A 21,306-nucleotide genomic window follows, 5' to 3' on the forward strand; every position below is an offset into this window, starting at 1 on the left:
TTTCACTTTATCCCAGCTTACCTTTCCCCCTCCCCATGTGTCCAAGTCCATTCTCTAGTAGGTCTGCGTCTTTATTCCCGTCTTGCCCCTAGGTTCTTCATGACGTTTTCTCTTTTTTTTAGATTTCGTATATATGTGTTAGCATACACTATTTGTTTTTCTCTTTCTGACTTCACTGTGTATGACAAACTCTAGGTCCATCCACCTCACTACAAATAACTCAATTTAATTTCTTTTTATGGCTGAGTAATATTCCAATATTCCATTGTATATATGTGCCACATCTTCTTTATCCATTCATCTGTTGATAGGCACTTAGGTTGCTTCCATGTCCTGGCTATTGTAAATAGAGCTGCAGTGAACACTGTGGTACATGACTCTTTTTGCATTATGGTTTTCTCAGGGTATAAGCCCAGTAATGTGATATCTGGGTCATATGGTAGTTCTATTTTTAGTTTTTTAAGAACCTCCATACTGTTCTCCATAGTGGCTGTATCAGTTTACATTCCCACCAATACTGCAAGAGGGTTCCCTTTTCTCCACACCCTCTCCAGCATTTATTGTTTGTAGATTTTTTGATGATGGCCATTCTGACTGGTGTGGGGTGATACCTCATTGTAGTTTTGATTTGCATTTCTCTAATGATTAGTGATGTTGAGCATCCTTTCATGTGTTTGTTGGCAAACTGTATATCTTCTTTGGAGAAATGTCTATTTAGGTCTTCTGCCCATTTTCAGATTGGGTTGTTTGTTTTCTTGATATTAAACTGCATGAGCTGCTTGTAAATTTTGGAGATTAATCCTTTGTCAATTGCTTCATTTGCAAATATTTTCTCCCATTCTGAGGGTTGTCTTTTCATCTTGTTCATGGTTTCCTTTGCTGTGCAAAAGCTTTTAAATTTTATTAGGTCCCACTTGTTTATTTTTATTTTTGTTTCCATTACTCTAGGAGGTGGATCAAAAAAGGTCTTGCTGTGATTTATGTCATAGAGTGTTCCACTTATGTTTTCCTCTAACAGTTTTATAGTGTCTGGCCTTACATTTAGGTCTTTAATCCATTTTGAGTTTATTTTTGTGTATGGTGTTAGGAAGTGTTCTAATTTCATAGTTTAACATGTACCTGTCCAGTTTTCCCAGCCCCACTTATAGAAGAGGCTGTCTTTTCTCCATTGTATATCCTTTCCTCCATTACCAAAAATAAGGTGACCACATGTGCATGGGTTTACCTCTGGACTTTCTATCTTGTTCCATTGATCTGTATTTCTGTTTTTGTGCCAGTACCATACTGTCTTGATTACTGTAGCTTTATAGTATAGTCTGAAGGCAGGGAGCCTGATTCCTCTAGCTCTGTTTTTCTTTCTCAAGACTGCTTTGGCTATTCAGGGTCTTTTGTGTTTCCCTACAAATTGTGAAATTTTTTGTTCTAGTTCTATGAAAAATGCCAGTGGCAGTTTGATAGGGATTGCATTGAATCTGTAGATTGCTTTGGGTAGTAGAGTCATTTTCACAATGTTGCTTCTTCCAATCCAAGAACATGGTATATCTCTCCATCTGTTTGTATCATCTTCATTTTCTTTCATCAGTGTCTTATAGTTTTCTACATACAGGTCTTGTGTCTCCTTACATAGGTTTATTCCTAGGTATTCTATTCTTTTTGTTGCAGTGGTAAATAGGAGTGTTTCCTTAATTTCTCTTTCAGAATTTTCGTCATTAGTGTATAGGAGTGCAAGAGATTTCTGCGCATTAATTTTGTATACCGCTACTTTGCCAAATTCATTGATTAGCTCTAGTAGTTTTCTGGTAGCATCTTTAGGTTTCTCTATGTATAGTATCATGTCATCTTCAAACAGTGACAGCTTTACTTCTTCTTTTCCTATTTGGATGCCTTTTATTTCTTTTTCTTCTCTGATTGCTGTGGCTAAAACTTCCAAAACTATGTTGAATAAGAGTGGTGAGAGTGGGCAACCGTGTCTTGTTCCTGATCTTAGTGGAAAGTTTTCAGTTCTTCACCATTGAGAATGATGTTGGCTGTGGGTTTGTCATATATGGCCTTTATTATGTTGAGGTAACTTCCCTCTATGCCTGCTTTCTAGAGGGTTTTTATCATAAATGGGTGTTGAATTTTGTCGAAAGCTTTTTCTGCGTCTCTTGAGATGATCATAAGATTTTTCTTCTTCAGTTTGTTAATATGGTTTATCGCATTGATTGATTTGCATATATTGAAGAATCCTTGCATTCCTGGAATAAACCCCACTTGATCACGGTATATGATCCTTTTAATGTGCTGTTGGATTCTGTTTGATAGTATTTTGTTGAGGATTTTTGCATCATGTTCATCAGTGATATTGGCCTGTAGTTTTCTTTCTTTGTGACATCTTTGTCTGGTTTTGGTATCAGGGTGATGGTGGCCTCGTAGAATGAGTTTGGGAGTGGTCCTCCCTCTGCTACATTTTGGAAGCGTTTGAGAAGGATAGGTGTTAGTTCTTCTCTAAATGTTTGATAGAATTCGCCTCTGAAGCCATCTGGTCCTAGGCTTTTGTCTGTTGGAAGATTTTTAATCACAGTTTCAATTTCAGTGCTTGTGATTGGTCTGTTCATATTTTCTATTTCTTCCTGGTTCACTCTCGGTAGGTTGTGCATTTCTAAGAATTTGTCCATTCCTTCCAGGTTGTCCATTTTATTGGCATAGAGTTGCTTGTAGTAATCTCTCATGATTCTTTGTATTTCTGCAGTGTCAGTTGTTACTTCTCCTTTTTCATTTCTAATTCTGTTGAATTGGATCTTCTCCCTTTTTTTCTTGATGAGTCTGGCTAATGGTTTATCAATTTTGTTTATCTTTTCAAAGAACCAGCTCTTAGTTTTATTGATCTTTGCTATCGTTTCCTTCATTTCTTTTTCATTTATTTCTGATCTGATGTTTATGGTTTCTTTCCTTCTGCTAACTTTGGTTTTTTTTTTCTTCTTTCTCTAGTTGCTTTAGGTGCAAGGTTAGGTTGTTTATTTGAGATGTTTCCTGTTTCTTAAGGTAGGATTATATTGCTATAAACTTCCCTCTTAGAACTGCTTTTGATGCATCCTATAGATTTTGGGTCAGCGTGTCTCCATTGTCATTTGTTTCTAGGTATTTTTTGATTTTCTCTTTGATTTCTTCAGTGATCACTTGGTTATTAAGTAGTGTACTGTTTAGCCTTCATGTGTTTGTACTTATTACAGATCTTTTCCTGTAATTGATATCTAGTCTCATAGTGTTGTGGTTGGAAAAGATGCTTGATACGATTTCAGTTTTCTTAAATTTACCAAGTCTTGATTTGTGACCCAAGATATGATCTATCCTGGAGAATGTTCCATGAGCACTTGAGAAGAATGTGTATTCTGTTGTTTTAGGATGGAATGTCCTATAAATATCTATTAAGTCCATCTTGTTTAATGTATCATTTAAAGCTTGTGTTTCCTTATTTATTTTCATTTTGGATGACCTGTCCATTGGTGTAAGTGAGGTGTTAAAGTCTCCCACTATTATTGTGTTACTGTCGATTTCCTCTTTTATAACTGTTAGCATTTGCCTTAGTATTGAGGTGTTCCTATGTTGGGTGCATATATATTTATAATTGTTCTATCCTCTTCTTGGATTGATCCCTTGATCATTATGTAGTGTCCTTCCTTGTCTCTTGTAACAATCTTTATTTTAATGTCTATTTTATCTGATATGAGTGTAGCTACTCCAGCTTTCTTTTGATTTCCATTTGCATGGAATATCTTTTTCCATCCCCTCACTTTCAGTCTGTATGTGTCCCTAGGTCTGAAGTGGGTCTCTTGTAGACAGCATATAGGTGGGTCTTGTTTTTGTATCCATTCAGCAAGCCTGTGTCTTTTGGTTGGAGCATTTAATCCATTCACGTTTAAGGTAATAATCGATATGTATGTTCCTATGACCATTTTCTTAATTGTTTTGGATTTGTTTTTGTAGATCCTTTTCTTCTCTTGTGTTTCCCACTTAAAGAAGTTCCTTTAGCATTTGTTGTAGAGCTGGTTTGGTGGTTCTGAATTCTCTTAGCTTTTCCTTGTCTGTAAAGCTTTTGATTTCTCCATCGAATCTCTATGAGATCCTTGCAGGGTAGAGTAATCTTGGTTGTAGGTTCTTCCCTTTCATCACTTTAAGTATATCATGCCACTCCCTTCTGGCTTGTAGAGTTTCTGCTGAGAAATCAGCTGTTAACCTTATGGGAGTTCCCTTGTAAGTTATTTTTCGTTTTTCCCTTGCTGCTTTCAGTAATTTTTCTTTGTCTTTAATTTTTGACAATTTGATTACTGTGTTTCTTGGCATGTTTCTCCTTGTGTTTATCCTTTATGGGACTTGCACTTACTGGACTTGGGTGCCTATGTCCTTTCCCATGTTAGGGAAGTTTTCGACTATAATCTCTTCAAATATTTTCTTGGGTCCTTTCTCTCTCTCTTCTCCTTCTGGGACCTCTATAATGCGAATGTTATTGTGTTTAATGTTGTCCCATAGGTCTCTTAGGCTGTCTTCATTTCTTTTCATTCTTTCTTCTTTATTCTGTTCCACAGCAGTGAATTCCACCATTTTGTCTTCCAGGTCACTTATCCATTCTTCTGCCTCAGTTATTCTGCTATTGATTCCTTCTAGTGTAGTTTTCATTTCAGTTATTGTATTGTTCATCTCTGTTTGTTTGTTCTTTAATTCTTCTAGGTCTTTGTTAAACATTTCTTGCATCTTCTCGATCTTTGCATCCATTATTTTTCCGAGGTCCTGGATCATCTTCACTATCATTATTCTGAATTCTTTTTCTGGAAGATTGCCCATCTCCACTTCATTTAGTTGTTTTTCTGGGGTGTTATCTTGTCCCTTCCTCTGGTACATAGCCCTCTGCCTTTTCATCTTGTCTATCTTTTTGTGAATGTGGTTTTTGTCCCACAGGCTGCAGGGTTGTAGTTCTTCTTGCTTCTGCTGTCTCCCCTCTGGTGGATGAGGCTATCTAAGAGGCTTGATGGGAGGGACTGGTGGTGGGTAGAGCTGACTGTTGCTCTGTTGGGCAGAGCTCAGTAAACCTTTAATCTACTTGACTGTTGATGGGTGGGTCTGGGTTCCCTCCCTGTTGGTTGTTTGGCCTGAGGCAACCCAACACTGGAGCCTACCTGGGCTCTTTGGTGGGGCTAATGACAGACTCTGGGAGGGCTCACTCCAAGGAGTACTTCCCAGAACTTCTGCTGTCAGTGTCCTTGTCCCCACCCCTGCCTCTGCAGAAGCCCCTCCAACACTAGCAGGTAGGTCTGGTTCAGTCTTCCCTGGGCTCACTGCTCCTTACCTTGGGTCCCGATGCGCACACTACTTTATGTGTGCCCTCCATGAGTGGAGTCTCTGTTTCCCCCAGTCCTGTCGAAGTCCTGTAGTCAATTCTCACTAGGCTTCAAAGTCTGATTCTCTAGGAATTCCTCCTGTTGCCGGGCCCCCAGGTTGGGAAGCCTGACATGGGGCTCAGAACCTTCACTACAGTGGGTGGACTTCTGTGTTATAAGTGTTCTCCAGTTTGTGAGTCACCCACCCAGCAGTTATGGGATTTGATTTTACTGTGATTGCCCCCCTCCTACCATCTCATTGTGGCTTCTCTTTTGTCTTTGGATGTGGAGTATCTTGTTTGGTGAGTTCCAGTGTCTTCCTGTCAATGACTGTCCAGCAGCTAGTTGTGATTCTGGTGTTCTCGCAAGAGGGAGTGAGAGCACGTCCTTCTACTCTGCCATCTTGGTTCCTTTCCTCATCCCATAGATTTTGGGTCGTTGTGTTTTCATTGTCATTTGTTTCTAGGTATTTTTTGATTTTCTCTTTGATTTATTCAGTGATCTCTTGGTTATTTAGTAGTGTATTGTTTAGCCTCCATGTGTTTGTATTTTTCACAGATTTTTTTCCTGTAATTGATATCTAGTCTCATAGTGTTGTGGTTGCAGAAGGTACTTGATATGATAATCAATTTTCTCAAATTTACCAAGGCTTGATTTATGACCCAAGATATCATCTATCCTGGAGAATGTTCCATGAGCACTTGAGAAGCAAGTGTATTCTGTTGTTTTTGAATGGAATGTCCTATAAATTCCATTAAGTCCATCTTGTTTAATTTATCATTTAAAGTTTGTGTTTCCTTACTTAGTTTCATTTTGGATGATATGTCCCTTGGTGAAAGTGGGGTGTTAAAGTCCCCTACTATGTTTGTGTTACTGTCGATTTCCCCTTTTATGGCTGTTAGCATTTGCCTTATGTATTGAGGTGTTGCTATGGTGGGTGCAAAAATATTTACAATTGTTATATCTTCTTCTTCGATTGATCCCTTGATCATTATGTAGTGTCCTTCTTTGTCTCTTGTAAAAGTCTTTATTTTAAAGTCTATTTTGTCTGATATGAGTATTGCTACTCCAGCTTTCTTTTGATTTTCATTTGCATGGTATATCTTTTTCCATCCCCTCACTTTCAGTCTGTATGTGTCCCTAGGTCTGAAGTGGGTCTCTTGTAGACAACATATATGTGGGTCTTGTTATTGTATCCATTCAGCCAGTCTGTGTCTTTTGGTGGGAGCATTTAACCCATTTACATTTAAGGTACTTATCGATATGTATGTTCCTATTACCATTTTCTTAATTGTTTTGGGTTTGTTATTGTAGGTCTGTTCCTTCTCTTTTGTTTCCTGCCTAGAAATTCCTTTAGTATTTGTTGTAAAGCTGGTTTGGTAGTGCTGAATTCTCTTAACTTTTGCTTGTCTGTAAAGGTTTTAATTTTTCCGTCGAATCTGAATGAGATCCTTGCTGGGTAGAGTAATCTTGGCTGTAGGTTTTTCCCTTTCCTCACTTTAAATATGTGTTGTCACTTCCTTCTGGCTTGCAGAGTTTCTGTTGAAAGATCAGCTGTTAACCTTATGGGGTTTCCCTAGTATGTTATTTGTTGTTTTTCCCTTTCTGCTTTTAATATTTTTTCTTTGTATTTAATTTTTGATAGTTTTATTAATATGTGTCTTGGTGTGTTTCTCCTTGGATTTATCCTGTATGGGAGTCTCTGTGCTTCCTGAACTTGATTGACTATTTCCTTTCCCATATTAGGGAAGTTTTCAATGATAATGTCTTCAAATACTTTCTCAGTCCCTTTCTTTTTCTCTTCTTCTGGGACCCCTATAATTCAAACATTGGTGCATTTAATGTTGTCCCAGAGATCTCTAAGATTGTGCTCAATCCTTTTCATTCTTTTTTCTTTATTCTGCTCTGCAGTAGTGATTTCCACTATTTTATCTTCCAGTTCACTTATCCATTCTTCTGCCTCAGTTATTCTGCCATTGATTCCATCTCTAGAATTGTTCATTTCATTTATGGTGTTGTTCATCATTGTTTGTTTGCTCTTTAGTCCTTTTACGTTGTTGTTAAATGTTTCTTGTATTTTCTCCATTCTGTTTCCAAGATTTTGGATCATCTTTACTATCCTTACTCTGAATTCTTTTTCAGGTAGACTGCCTATTTCCTCTTCATTTGTTTGGTCTCGTGGGTTTTTACCTTGCTCCTTCATCTGCTGTGTGTTTCTCTGTCTTCTCATTTTGCTTAACTTACTGTGCTTGGGGTCTCGTTTTTGCTGGCTGCAGGTTCATAGTTCCTGTTGTTTTTGGTGTTTGTCCCCAGTGGCTAAGGTTGGTTCAGTGGGTTGTGTAGGCTTCCTGGTGGAGGGGACTGGTGCCTGTGTTCTCTTGGATGAGGCTGGATCTTGTCTTTCTGGTGTTCTGGAGTGTCTACGACGTTAGTATGATTTTAGGCAGCCTCTCTTCTAATGGGTGGAGTTGTGTTCCTGTCTTGCTCGTTGTTTGGCATAGGGTGTCCAGCACTGTAGCTTGCTGGTTGTTGAGTGTAGCTGGGTCTTAGCATTGTGATGGAGTCTCTGGGAGAGCTTTCGCCATTTGATATTACGTGGAGCTGGGAGGTCTCTGGTCGATCAATGTCCTGAACTTGGCTTTCCCACCTCAGAGGCACAGGCCTGACACCCGGCCGGAGCAGGAAGACCCTGTCAGCCACACGGCTGGTCTCCACTTCTGCTGGTATTGAGGTTCACACTTCTAGCCTTTTGTTGGAGTCACCCCACTGATGAAGACAGGACCGTCAACAGCCGGTTGTCGGCAGGTGGATTCTTAATCACTGCACCACCAGTGAAGTCCCTGTTTCATATTATTTTGTCTAAGTTTTTGTTTTCTTTTGTTTTTGTTTTTCGTTGTTTCAGGCAAGAGTATAGAACAGGTTCTTGTTACTCCATCTTGGCCAGAAGCAGAAGTCTGTTCTTTAAATTTAGCAGCTCAGAATATTTGCTATTTCTGTTGATAAGGTCATAGTCATGCAGACCAAAAGGTTAAAGAAAAGATTATGACTGTATAAAAATGAAATATTAGAAAAATTACTTGAATAGGTAACAAGAAATTCTGTCCTCCAAATGGTATTGTCTTTAAAGGGGCACATTGTAAACAAATGGAGCAAGAGTTATCAATTGAAATTCAGGTCCTTTTTATAGCTATGTAAGTTGTTCATAATTTAGACCATTAGTGAGTATAATGATATTTTATTCTTTGGTCTTTTAGTTTTTCTTATCTTCCTGTGTTCTAGATCTTTTAAATCCTTAACTGGATATAAGAATCTATAGTAGCAAGTTAGCCATAAAAATAATTATCATCTTTTTAGGGACAAATAAAAGAAGGTATGAAAAACTATGCTTAGTATTCTAGATTTATCAGGTCCTGGATTTTTTGTCTCTATCTTTAGATGGTTTTGATTTTTTTCTTACTTTTCCACTTGATGTTCTTTTTTTTCTTTCACCCTACTTGATATTCTTTGTTAAATTGTTGGAAAACATGAGCTTGTAGGTCCTGTTTAGCATTTTCATTGACCCAAGTTCTCTTTACTTCAGATTACTGTATGAAGTTAACGGAGTTTTTAGTAGGTTTTTTTATTTTAATGCATCTCGGAGTAATATGAATGTATTTTTGAATGTTTTTAATAGGTGTAATTCTCAAATAATTCTATAACCTGAGTTTTAATTACAGTGCTATGATATAATTACTTGGTTTTAAGGTCTTTACATATGTAATTATTACAGACATCACAGCGTTTTTCCTCAGTTGATGAAGAAGCAAAGCTTCATAAGACCATGTCTCAAGGAGAGATTACGAAGTTGGCAGTGAGACAGAAGGCTTCAGATTCAGATATAAGGTATAAAGCATACACTGACTGTTAATAGGGATAATATAATTTTATTTACTAATAGACCATAGTTAAATACTGAGCATCTTTTTAAAAGCATAATTGATAGAATAGCTATCAATTTTGAAAGTTTTGAACTTTATTTTTCAACAAATACTAAGTACCTACTGTGTGACAGTAGCATAAATAATTCAGATATATATAATGAGCTTTGTCTTTTTATATGTTTAGCACTGTGATTTGGGCAAAGTCTTTACATCATTATATGACTTAGGATTTTTGGTTGTAAAAGAAAAGAGATTAGACCAGATTAGACTGAAAATATTTTCCAGTTTTGGACTTGGATTCTGTTCTGAGTTAAGTGTTTTACAAATGGAACTGGAAAAGAGTTTCAGGAAAAACTCTGTTCTCTTTAGGAGAGTATATGAAGTTTTTATTTACCAAGAATATGTCTTGGGCTTCCCTGGTGGAGCAGTGGTTGAGAGTCTGCCTGCTAATGCAGGGGACACGGGTTTCAGCCTTGGTCTGGGAAGATCCCACATGCCGTGGAGCAACTAGGCCCGTGAGCCACAACTACTGAGCCTGTGCGTCTGGAGCCTGTGCTCCACAACAGGAGAGGCCATGACAGTGAGAGGCCCGCGCACCACGATGAAGAGTGGCCCCCGCTTGCCACAACTAGAGAAAGCCCTTGCACAGAAATGAAGACACAACACAGCCAAAAATAAAAATAAATTAATTAAAAGAAGGCTCAAAAAAAAAAAATGTCTTTGTCCCTTACCGTGTTACATAAGGCAGTTGGGCCCTCACTGAACATTTGAATATCTCATTGAAATCTATCTGGTTCATAACCCTATTAAAGATCAGTTTCTCAATGACTGTAGAGGCATAATCCAAGGTAACCCAAATCTAGAGCAGATTATGCTGGAGATCAAATTTTGGGAAACAAAATGTAACATAGAAAAAACATACAGGTGGAGATAGCAGATTAACTATACAAATTTAATTTCCACATCCTCCTAAAATAACAAAACCTATACAGGACAAAAACAACAGGAGACAGCAATAATAAAACAGGAGACAGCAGTAATAAAACAGGAGACAGCAATAATAAAAACGTGGAATCCTAAAAGTAGATAGACAAATTTTAAATGTCTTTATAGATAGGAGAAAGTTGAATCCTAAACCAACTGGGTAAAACTGAGAAAGAAGCATCTGGCTGACTGGTCTTCCCCAATCCTAGCAGAAAACAGGAGATTTATTTTCTGGAAAGGATAAAACAGAAGATTTCTGCACTTGGAGGTAACCAGATACAGTTGAGGTGGGGTACATATTTGGAACAGGGAGATTTAATGAATGTTTACATACTGAATGTTAAGATCCCCCAGATTTTTTTCTGTATTCTGCTTCCACGTTTCACATACCCTCTAAGCAGATGATTCAAAGAGTCTTTGGGACTTCCATCCAACCCTCATGGAAAGACCTAAAGATATTTCTATCAGGGGCTCTCCCTACAAATTGGACCAGCCAGATAACCCTACAAGGACAACCACAGTTTGGAAGCCCCACCAATGCACACTAGACCTTCCAAGAAGCTTGTTTATACCCTACTTTTGATCACCACACATTTGAGGAGACATCAGAAGTGAAAGAATCTAAAACTAATTGATAAAATACAACTTGGAAGCAATAAACTATACAGGGGAAAGAAAACGTCAAGACAGACAAATACAACTATCAGTAGACCTTCTGCATAAATAAATATAACTACATTCATGAAACCAAACAGAATACTTTAAAGGGAAACATTCATAATAAAAAAGAGTAGTTGAAAATTGAAACTGTGATAGCATAAAGAAGTCAGAAGAGTTAGAAAGAAAGTTGAGGACATCTGTCAGAAAGTTGAGCCAAAAGACAAATGGATAGAAGAGACAAGAAAAGATAGGAAAATTAGAGGAGCAGTTCAGGACATCCAGTGACCCACTGATAGGAGCTCTGGAAAGATAGGACAAAGTAAAAATAAAGTAATTCAAATAAATTTCATGGAACTGAAGGACTTGAGTTTCTATAGATTGAAAGGACCCCCTGAGGGCCCAACATAATGAATGAAAATAGACCCATACCAAGAGACAGGTCATCATAAAACAGTAGAGACAAAACACATCTCCATTATGATGGTGAAAGTAGCTTTTTAAGTGATGGTTGTACAGCAGTCACTGAGGGAACCGTGCCAGATTAGAGCAGGTTAGATGGCTCTGGGAAAGATTTCTTCAAGAACATGGAACTGATGGTGTACCTACTATGTCTCAACATGTTGAGAGGAGATACTCATAAATGAGGAGACACTTGGAGGTGAATTGGATGTAGGAAAGTGAGCAAATGTAAAACAAAACACTAACTCTAGAAAAATATTGGTTATGGAGGGTACTGTATGTCTCAGTTGTGAATATTATTTACAGAGTAAAAAAAATAGTGAATACTACTAAAAGAAAATACTGTATATTGTTCTAACTAAAATTATGATATTCTGTTGCGGGGATGTCTGTGTTTGTGGAGGGTATAGAACTGGAGTGTTGGAATATGCTTAATTATTATTTGTGGTCATAAATATGATAGCAATATAAGTATGGTAAATATTAAAAGAATCAGTTAAATAAATTCAAAAGGGTTGCTCTAGGGAGCAGAAAAGGAATGAGAATGGCAGGAGAATGCTATCATTTGTAGTAAGTCTTGTAGAACAATTTCCCTTTATACTATATGGATATATAGGATTAGTAATAAGCTATTAGAAAAAGAAGGAAGCATGGATAAAAGAACATGGGCTTCAAAAGCAGACAGACCTGATTTTAACTTCCATCTCCATCAGCCCTCTGAGCCTCAGGTTGCTCATGTGTAAAGTTAGGATAAAAATACCTATTTATCATGGTAGTTGTGAAAAGAAGGCATCATAAGTAAGGCATAGTGCCTGGCTCCTAGTTGATGCTCAAAAATAAAGGAACCAACAAATTAATGTACAAGTAAGCCTCCTAGTACGAGGTTAGGATACATACTATATGGTCAGTAAATGTGAACTGTTATTATCTCAGGATGTTTCCTTGATTTATATGATGGGAGACAGTATATAAGCACTAATGAGGCAATATAGAGCATAGTAGGTGTGATTCTCAACTTTGTTACTCACTGGCTGTATAACCTTGGGAAAGTTACCTAATGTTTAAGCTACCAGTTTTTCACCTGAAAAACGGTTATGGTTTGAATGTCAACTTGTTGTTATAGTTAATTAAGGTAATTCTATATAAGCACTTGTACCTGGAGCATGATAACAACTCAAATAAATGGTGGTTTTTTTTAACATTCCTGAGTCTCATTATTTCTGTATTCAAGATGAGGAAGCTATCATTTACCTTCCAGATGAAGTTTAAATGTACACTTGAAGATTAAATATGACTAAACTTAACTATGAAGGTTAAATGAATTAATTCACATGAAAGGTGTTTATATAACTTAAAGTGACGTACAGATATTGTCAATAGGACATGCTAATTTCCATTGTTACTTTTTTGTTGTTGTTGTTGTTAACAGACCTCAGAGAGCTAAGATGAGATTCTGGGCCAAAGGGAAACAAGGGGAGAAGAAGACTACCAGAGTGAAACCTGCCACCCATTCGGAGGTTTCGGCACTCTTTGCTGGCTCAGATGTGATTCCAGCTCATCAGTTTCCAGATGGTAAAAATGGACAAAGGGTGGAGATTGTCTTCATAATTTCTGTTTACTCTTTCCTGAAAGTTTACTATCCCTCTAGTATTTGTAATGGTAATCCTGTTGGTGAGATATTCTAATGAGATAGGACCAAGATTGTTAAGTCCCTCCTTAACTAACAGATAATTATAAAATTAAATTTTACCTATAATAGAAGTTTCAGGGAAATGTGGTACAAAACAGTGAAGTAACAACAACTTAAAGAATGACTGTGAATCTTTGATTAGCCTCAGTTTTCTAAAGTGTAAAAATCTAACCATCATTCATTCACTTAACAAATGTATATTCCTAGTAAAAATTAATGACAGCAGCTAATTTTTGAGTGCTTACTACATACAAGGCACTGTACTAAGCATATTGTATGTATTAACTCGATTGATCCTCACAACAATTTTTTGAGGTTGGTATGATTATTATTCCCAGTTTATAGATAAGAAAGCTGAGGCACAGAGAGTTATTTGCTTATACACGTATAGCAATTGGCAGAGCTGAGAGTTGAATTCAGGCAGTCTAGCTCCAGAGTCCGTATTCATAACCATTGTGCTGAAGTTATGTTCCTGGGACTTTATAGTGGTAGCTGTTATTTTAACTTTTGGGGCATCAATCATAGCACATTAGAAAATACCCAACAGTTAGTTCATCTGTTGAGATATGGCCTTTCTAAATGCTAGAATTATTAACTCTCCAAGGATTCCAGTAGTCCCAGTATTAGAAGATTAGCCTATTCTTCCCAAGCCCTTTGCTCAAGTATGTATGAACGTTTTTAATTACCATGTAAAGATGCCAGCTGTCTTAAACAGGGATATACATCAGAGGTGGATGTGTAGTAATGAGTGGGTAAAATACCGGTGGGTGGATGAAATATCAGTATTGAATAAAATAGAGAGGCCCTAGGAAGAAAGTTATTATCTCTAAGAAGAGATAGAACAGGCCCAGTTAAAGTAAGTAAACAAAACTTCTCACATCTAGAATGAGATAAAAATAAAGGGACAAAGGATAAGATAAAGGGAGGAAAGATCAAGTTTCACATGGGAATGGATCAGCCAGAGCAGAGGCATCTGTGTGTCAAAGGAAAAACTGGTAGAAATTTAATTAGAACCCTGTTTTCTGTCTTGTGGCTTTGCTCCTATCACTTTGCAAACTGATATGAATAAAACCAGTAGTAAATTAAGTGAATACTACAGGTTCAGTTTGGAAAATTTGGAATTCCTAAGAGGATCAATTCATTTTATCTTATCTGGTTTACAGTAGTCATTCTGAATTTTTCATATTTCACAGTTATATTCTCCACTGCTGATTTCCAAGAAGGAATTAGGAAGCTCTTTGGTTGAAGTATATGTTATTAGCAGACTTCATTGTGTGTTTGCTTAATAAGGATACATGTATAAAAATTGATTGTAGCCTTTTTATTTATCTTTGGGTAGAAATTTATTAAGGTAGCCCTTGTTTTTAATGCTGAAATTGGATTATAGACAGTTTCTTTAGTAACTATTATTTCTTTTAGTATAAAGAACGATATTGACTTTGCTAAATGAAATAATTAGATACTTGTATATCTAGGTTATATAATGGAATTAATATTAGTTGACACCAATTTGAATATACTTATATCCTATATCTTGATAATTTTTATTCTGGTGCCATATCTCAAGTTTGTTTCACTTCCTGCCTAAGGTGGCATTTAGCAAGTAGGAGGCTATTTTTTTCCCTTTATTGTCAGAATTAGCTTTTAGATGGAATGAGGATATACCATTGGACAGAAGGTAAGGTAAATATATGTGGGGAAAACATGTGAAATGGGGCCAACTTTCTCATCAAGCCCCAGGTAGGCGTTGGCAAATCCAGTGTAGTTCTAGATTATAATGGACTACATGGAACCCAATTTCTCTGGTGTAAACAATTGCAGAGAAGATTTGTTGTGTTTTACAATATTATATACAGAGCTAGTTAATTCCAGGAATTATCTGAGAAATTCATACAGTTATTTGGGAAATATATGTGAAAATCCTAAATAGCAAGCAGACACAGGCAGAAGTGAACCAGTTGAGTTACCTGGTTCCCTAAATAGAGGTTGCCAGCCTAACACCAGATATTGTCACTGGAGCATTTATGGCTTTAGACCCTAGTAAACAAATAATAATAATTATCAAACTTCACTGGCTTATTGGATTTGTATATAACTGGATGTTCTTTCAAACAGATATAGTAAAGCTATGACTGGGTTAATAGTCAGCATTTAACATGCTAGTGTGATTGTGTACTCTTCTTTCTTTTCTCTGGGACTGAGGTCTTTGGGATCCAGGCTTCAGTTCTACAAGACACTTCCATCCAGATTTTCAGTATCAGACCTCATCTCTTTGGGAGACACAATAGAATTTCCCATTGAAAAGTGATAATTCTTAAATACATTTTCTGTACAAATCTACAATCTGGATTTACTGCCTAACTGCCTGAACTTAAACATTAATGTTACTTTACTTTTCGGATATTTACATGTTTCCTTCAGTGACTTACTAAAGGAACTTAAAAAGAAGGATGTGGAGATTTCAGTATTTTTACTAAAAGAAATTTTTTTTGGACACTCTATCTTGATTTATAGAATTATCTCAGAATCAGCCAACACCTCCATTGAGTCCAGAATTGCCTGGGAGTTGCCGGAAGGAGTTCAAAGAGAACAAAGAGCCTTCTCCAAAGGCAAGGCGCAAGAGAAATGTGAAGATCAGCAGCGTGGCTTTGGAGTCTATGCATTGGCAAAATGACTCTGTCCAGATCATAGCAAGTGCCAGTGATTTAAAAAGCATGGATGAATTTCTTCTGAAAAAGGTACCCTGTGCCTGCTCAGTGAGGCCCCTGAGCAGCTTTGACTGTGGAATGCTTGTATATCAGGATATGCCCCCTAAAGGATATATGCTTCAGTAAGTTAGAGCATCTGTTTCTTTACCAGAAAGGTGCAAATAATAGGATTCATATGAGTTAGACTGCGTAGACAGGATTTAAAGTTTTAGGCTTTACTGTTGACTTCAGTTTTACCGTAACTGTCATGTTGCATTCTGTATGGGAAGGTGAGGCTTGTCATTGCACACTTTGAGTTGTCTTTTTGGTAGCAGAACTGTGGAATCATACAGTGTTAGAAGGGACTTTAGAAATCATCTAGTAGTAATAAAACTTTGGCTACCTGGTCATGCTTTTTTCTGGGTCCCATGATAGTTTGCCCTTTCAGGACAGTCATTGTTGAAGAAACAGTATGTGTCCAGAGTGGCATTCACTTCTTTTCAATTTAGTTGATTGTGTACAAAATCTCTTTCTGTGGTCCCCAGATGAATGACCTAGATAATGAAGACAGCAAGAAAGACACACTAGTGGATGTTGTATTTAAAAAAGCTCTGAAAGAATTTCGGCAGAATATCTTCAGCTTTTATTCATCTGCATTGGCGGTAAGTTAAACTGTGTCAGGAGATATTCAGAAGTTCAACATATGAAAAATTTGACAATGCCATAAAAAATAATACAGGGGCCATGTTCAACTAGAGATTTCTCCAGTGTCTTCTTTTTGTTTTAGGGATAGATAGGGAAAAGCATACTGACTGACCTCAGATTAATAGCATTCTCAAATTTCCTTGAGCTGTTTTTTTTTTTCCCCCCTGTTATAGGTATATTTTCATCTTAAGGTATTGAATTCAGATATTCTAGGTATGATTCTTTTTCACCCAGTGGCTCTTTACTATTTTGACTTCTCATGATCCTTTTAGCTCTGGCTCCAGCTTCTAATTCTCATTTGTGTTGGAATTATACTTTTTTATTCAGTAGAATTAGAGCAGTTTATGTTCACCAATTTCTATATATGAGTTTGTATCACTTTCAGATTTACCTATACTTTCATATGATGTTGGTCATGGTTTAGAAAATTTATTATTGGTGCTAAAGTATATAATAATTAATGCTTTTGATCTATAGAATCTTTATTAATATCTCTGAATTGTCATATTTATTCTATAAAAAATAGTTTGTATTTAATTGGTTTTTCTTTGTTCAACCTGTAATTTAATGTGTAAAGAGAAATCAGGAGAACTTTCCTATGTATATTCTACTCAGTATAAGATTTTTTTGCCTTTTAAAAGTAGGAACCATGCAGTCTTAGAGAGCAATAATTTCAAGACCATAATAAAGTAGTAATCAGGCTACGGCAAATGACTAGGTTTGGGTAGAGACAGTGTTGGCCATATTTTTCTAATCCTGCTAACTGCTTGTCATGCTTCATACCTTTATTTTCTAGGTTAGGGACCAATATACTTTGTATCACATAGGAAGAGCCAACGTTATGAAATAGAGCTTAATAGTGGTTTTCTAACCCTGGATCAAAGAGGTTCAACTTATAATTCCGAGGAGGTGAAAGAGAAATACATTTTAAATGTATATAATACGTTTGGGTCACTTAAATCCTGTTTTTTTCTTTCTCATGAAGACTCCACACCTCATTTAAATAAGTTAAAAGGAATTCCATGTAGATTCCTTTGCAAGAAATATGGTGTTATTCTAAGCATGTCATTCTTCTTTGGAAAAATGAATCAAAGTAAAGGTTGCCTAATGTTTCACTAGGCAAGAATTCAGGTATTCACTTTTTCAGTTTTAGAGTGGAACTATCTAAACAAGGTTCATTTCTGGGGATAGGTAATTAAGAGGGAGGCAAATAATCTTTAGAGCTAAATATAGTTAAAAATTCCCAGGGCTTTCTCCAATTACTACATTGTTTAAACTGTTAGGTATTTTACTAAAATTTAGCAGGTTTTATTCTGCAGACATTCCATAGTAGAGTGGGAATTTACAAATACCACATGACCTCATGGACATGCCCATTAGAAAGTATATCAGGATCCTAATTTTTATTCAAAATAATTACCCAATAAAAATTGAATCAGTCTTCTATATATAAAGAATTTCTTCATAAAACCTTACATTTCTTCTCTTACTGCTTATTAGATAGATGATGGGAAAAGCATACGGTATAAAGACCTCTACGCACTATTTGAACAGATTTTGGAAAAGACCATGAGGCTTGAGCAGCGTGATTGGAGTGAATCTCCAGTCAGAGTTTGGGTCAACACTTTTAAAGTGTTTTTAGATGAATATATGAATGAATTCAAGACTCTGGAATATATACCCACAAAGGTAAATATATTTTGATTTCTAAAAGGATTCAGTTATGAATTCTTCTTAAGAGTCTGGGACATCTGGTATTTGAGAAAAACATTACAGTGAACATGTCAACTACTTTAGCACTACTTTAGATCCAGCAAACTCCATTCTGTCCTAAAAGTTCATCAGACTGTATTATCAAAGCCTTCTGCCATTAATATATTCTTCACTGAGTTAAAATGTCATGTTGTGCCATTAAGATTATACCCTCAGCTTTGATAGAGGTAAGTACATAAATTTCCTTTCGAAAAACAGTGGTTAAAGATGTGATTAGTTGTATCATCTAGTGCCTTTATGTAAGGACCCACGAATTATATTTCTCCTTGAATTAGGTTTTAGGAAAATGTATGTTTCTGAATATCTATATAATAGTAATAATAAACTTTATTTATTGAGTACCAGGAATTATACTAGGTGTTTGATATTTTATTTACTTCTTGCTTCAGCCCTATTAAATAATTATTATGAAATTCTTATTACAGAAGAGATAGTAGGCTTAGAGAAGGTTGTCAGTGTGTTTCCTTTCAGTACCCCAACTGAAATAATTAGGTATCTGATTATTGGGTAGCAGGAATACCGTTAATCCTTTTTATTGTCTCCCATTTTATTTTCAGTTATTCTGATTTATGTATATTTAGATTTATAAAACATTTGAAATCATTTTGAAGTAATCAGATATAAATAAATCTTTGAAAATTCTTCTGTTCTACATCTAAGTTGGGGTCTTATGTTATGCAGAAGAAGATTCTTATTAGGCTTATTCTGCCTTTGTTTGCAATTTAAAAAGGTTAGATTGAGATTGTTCTCTACTATGGCTAACAAGAAACGTCATATGTAAAAGAACTTTTCCATGTCCCAGATGATACCTTTTAAAAAAAAAAATTTCTTTTTATTTATTTTTGGCTGCATTGGGTCTTCGTTGCTGCACGTGGGCTTTTCTCTAGTTGCGGCGAGCCGGGGCTACTCTTTGTTGTGGTGCATGGGCTTCTCATTGCGCTGGCTTCTCTTCTTGCGGAGCACGGGCCCTAGGCACGCGGGCTTCAGTAGTTGTGGCTTGCAGGCTCTAGAGCGCAGGCTCAGGAGTTGTGGCGCACGGGCTTAGTTGCTCCGCGGCACATGTGGATCTTCCCAGAGCAGGGCTCAAACCCATGTCCCCTGTGTTGGCAGGCGGATTCTTAACCACGGCGCCACCAAGAAAGTCCTCCAGATGATACCTTTTGTTTTTTAATTTAATTTATTTTTTTATACAGCAGGTTCTTATTAGTTACCCATTTTATACATATTAGTGTATATATGTCAATCCCAATCTCCCAGTTCATCCCACCACCAGCCCCGCCGCCACTTTCCTCCCTTGGTGTCCATACGTTTGTTCTCTACATCTGTGTCTCAATTTCTGCCCTGCAAATGCCTCATCTGTACCATTTTTCTAGGTTCCACATATATGCATTAATATACAATATTTGTTTTTCTGACTTACTTCACTCTGTATGACAGTCTCTAGATCCATCCACGTCTCTACAAATGACACAATTTCATTCCTTTTTATGGCTGAGTAATATTCCATTGTATATATGTACCACATCTTCTTTATCCATTCGTCTGTCGATGGGCATTTAGGTTGCTTCCATGACCTGGCTATTGTAAATAGTGCTGCAATGAACATTGGGGTGCATGTGTCTTTTTGAATTATGGTTTTCTCTGGGTATATGCCCAGTAGTGGGATTGCTGGATCATATGGTAATTCTATTTTTAGCTTTTTAAGGAACCTCCATACTTTTCTCCATCAATTTACATTCCCACCAACAGTGTAAGAAGGTTCTCTTTTCTTCACACCCTCTCCAGCATTTGTTGTTTGTAGATTTTCTGAAGATGCCCATTCTAACTGGTGTGAGGTGATACCTCATTATAGTTTTGATTTGCATTTCTCTAATAATTAGTGATGTTGAGCAGCTTTTCATGTGCTTCGTGGCTATCTGTATGTCTTCTTTGGAGAAATGTCTATTTAGGTCTTCTGCCCATTTTTGGATTGGGTTGTTTGTTTCTTTAATATTGAGCTGCATGAGCTGTTTATATATTTTAGAGATTAATCCTTTGTCCGTTGATTCATTTTCAAATATTTTCTCCCATTCGGAGGGTTCTCTATTCGTCTTGTTTATGGTTTCCTTTGCTGTGCAAAAGCTTTCAAGTTTCATTAGGTCCCATTTGTTTATTTTTGTTTTTATTTCCATTACTCTAGGAGGTGGATCAAAAAAGATCTTGCTGTGATTTATGTCAAAGAGTGTTCTTCCTATGTTTTCCTCTAAGAGTTTTATAGTGTCCTGTCTTACATTTAGGTCTCTAATCCATTTTAGGTTTATTTTTGTGGATGGTGTTAGGGAGTATTCTACTTTCATTCTTTTACATGTAGCTGTCCAGTTTTCCCAGCACCACTTATTGAAGAGACTGTCTTTTCTCCATTATATATCCTTGCCTCCTTTGTCATAGATTAGTTGACCATAGGTGCGTGGGTTTATCTCTGGGCTTTCTATCTTGTTCCACTGATCTATGTTTCTGTGTTTGTGCCAGTGCCATATTGTCTTGATTACTATAGCTTTGTAGTATAGTCTGAAGTCAAGGAGTCTGATTCCTCCAGCTCCGTTTTTTTCCCTCAAGTTTGCTTTGGCTATTTGGGGTCTGTTGTATCTCCATACACATTTTAAGATTTTTTTGTTCTAGTTCTGTAAAAAAATGCCATTGGTAATTTGAAATGGATTGCATTGAGTCTGTAGATTGCTTTGGGTCGAATAATCATTTTTACAATACTGATTCTTGCAATCCACGATCATGGTATATCTCTCATTCTGTTTGTGTCATCTTTGATTACTTATATCAATGTCTTACAGTTTTCTGAATACAGGTGTTTTACCTCCTTACGTAGGTTTATTCCTAGGTATTTTTTATTGTTGTTATTGTTGAAGTGGTGAATGGGATTGTTTCCTTAATTTCTCTTTCTGATCTTTTGTTGTTAGTGTATAGGAATGCAAGAGATTTCTGTGCATTAATTTTGTATCCTGCAACTTTACCAAATTCATTGATTAGCTGTATTAGTTTTCTTGTGGCATCTTTAGGATTCTCTATGTATAGTATCATGT

At 36.6% G+C, this 21,306-nt stretch overlaps 1 protein-coding gene across 11 annotated transcripts in view; it reads left to right on the plus strand.

The window, feature by feature from the left end:
* Positions 1-21,306, plus strand: part of MYO9A (myosin IXA) — a 271,227-nt gene that overhangs the window by 196,694 nt on the left and 53,227 nt on the right. For all 11 annotated transcript variants that reach the window (XM_033439985.2, XM_033439989.2, XM_033439988.2 and 8 more), the window contains 5 exons: positions 9,124-9,236; positions 12,807-12,949; positions 15,582-15,805; positions 16,300-16,416; positions 17,960-18,148. In XM_033439985.2, the coding sequence (XP_033295876.2) occupies positions 9,124-9,236; positions 12,807-12,949; positions 15,582-15,805; positions 16,300-16,416; positions 17,960-18,148 (786 nt within the window). The remainder of the gene's footprint in view (positions 1-9,123; positions 9,237-12,806; positions 12,950-15,581; positions 15,806-16,299; positions 16,417-17,959; positions 18,149-21,306) is intronic.

This window comes from Orcinus orca, chromosome 2 (genome assembly GCF_937001465.1).
Source record: "Orcinus orca chromosome 2, mOrcOrc1.1, whole genome shotgun sequence".
Lineage (NCBI taxonomy): Eukaryota > Metazoa > Chordata > Mammalia > Artiodactyla > Delphinidae > Orcinus > Orcinus orca.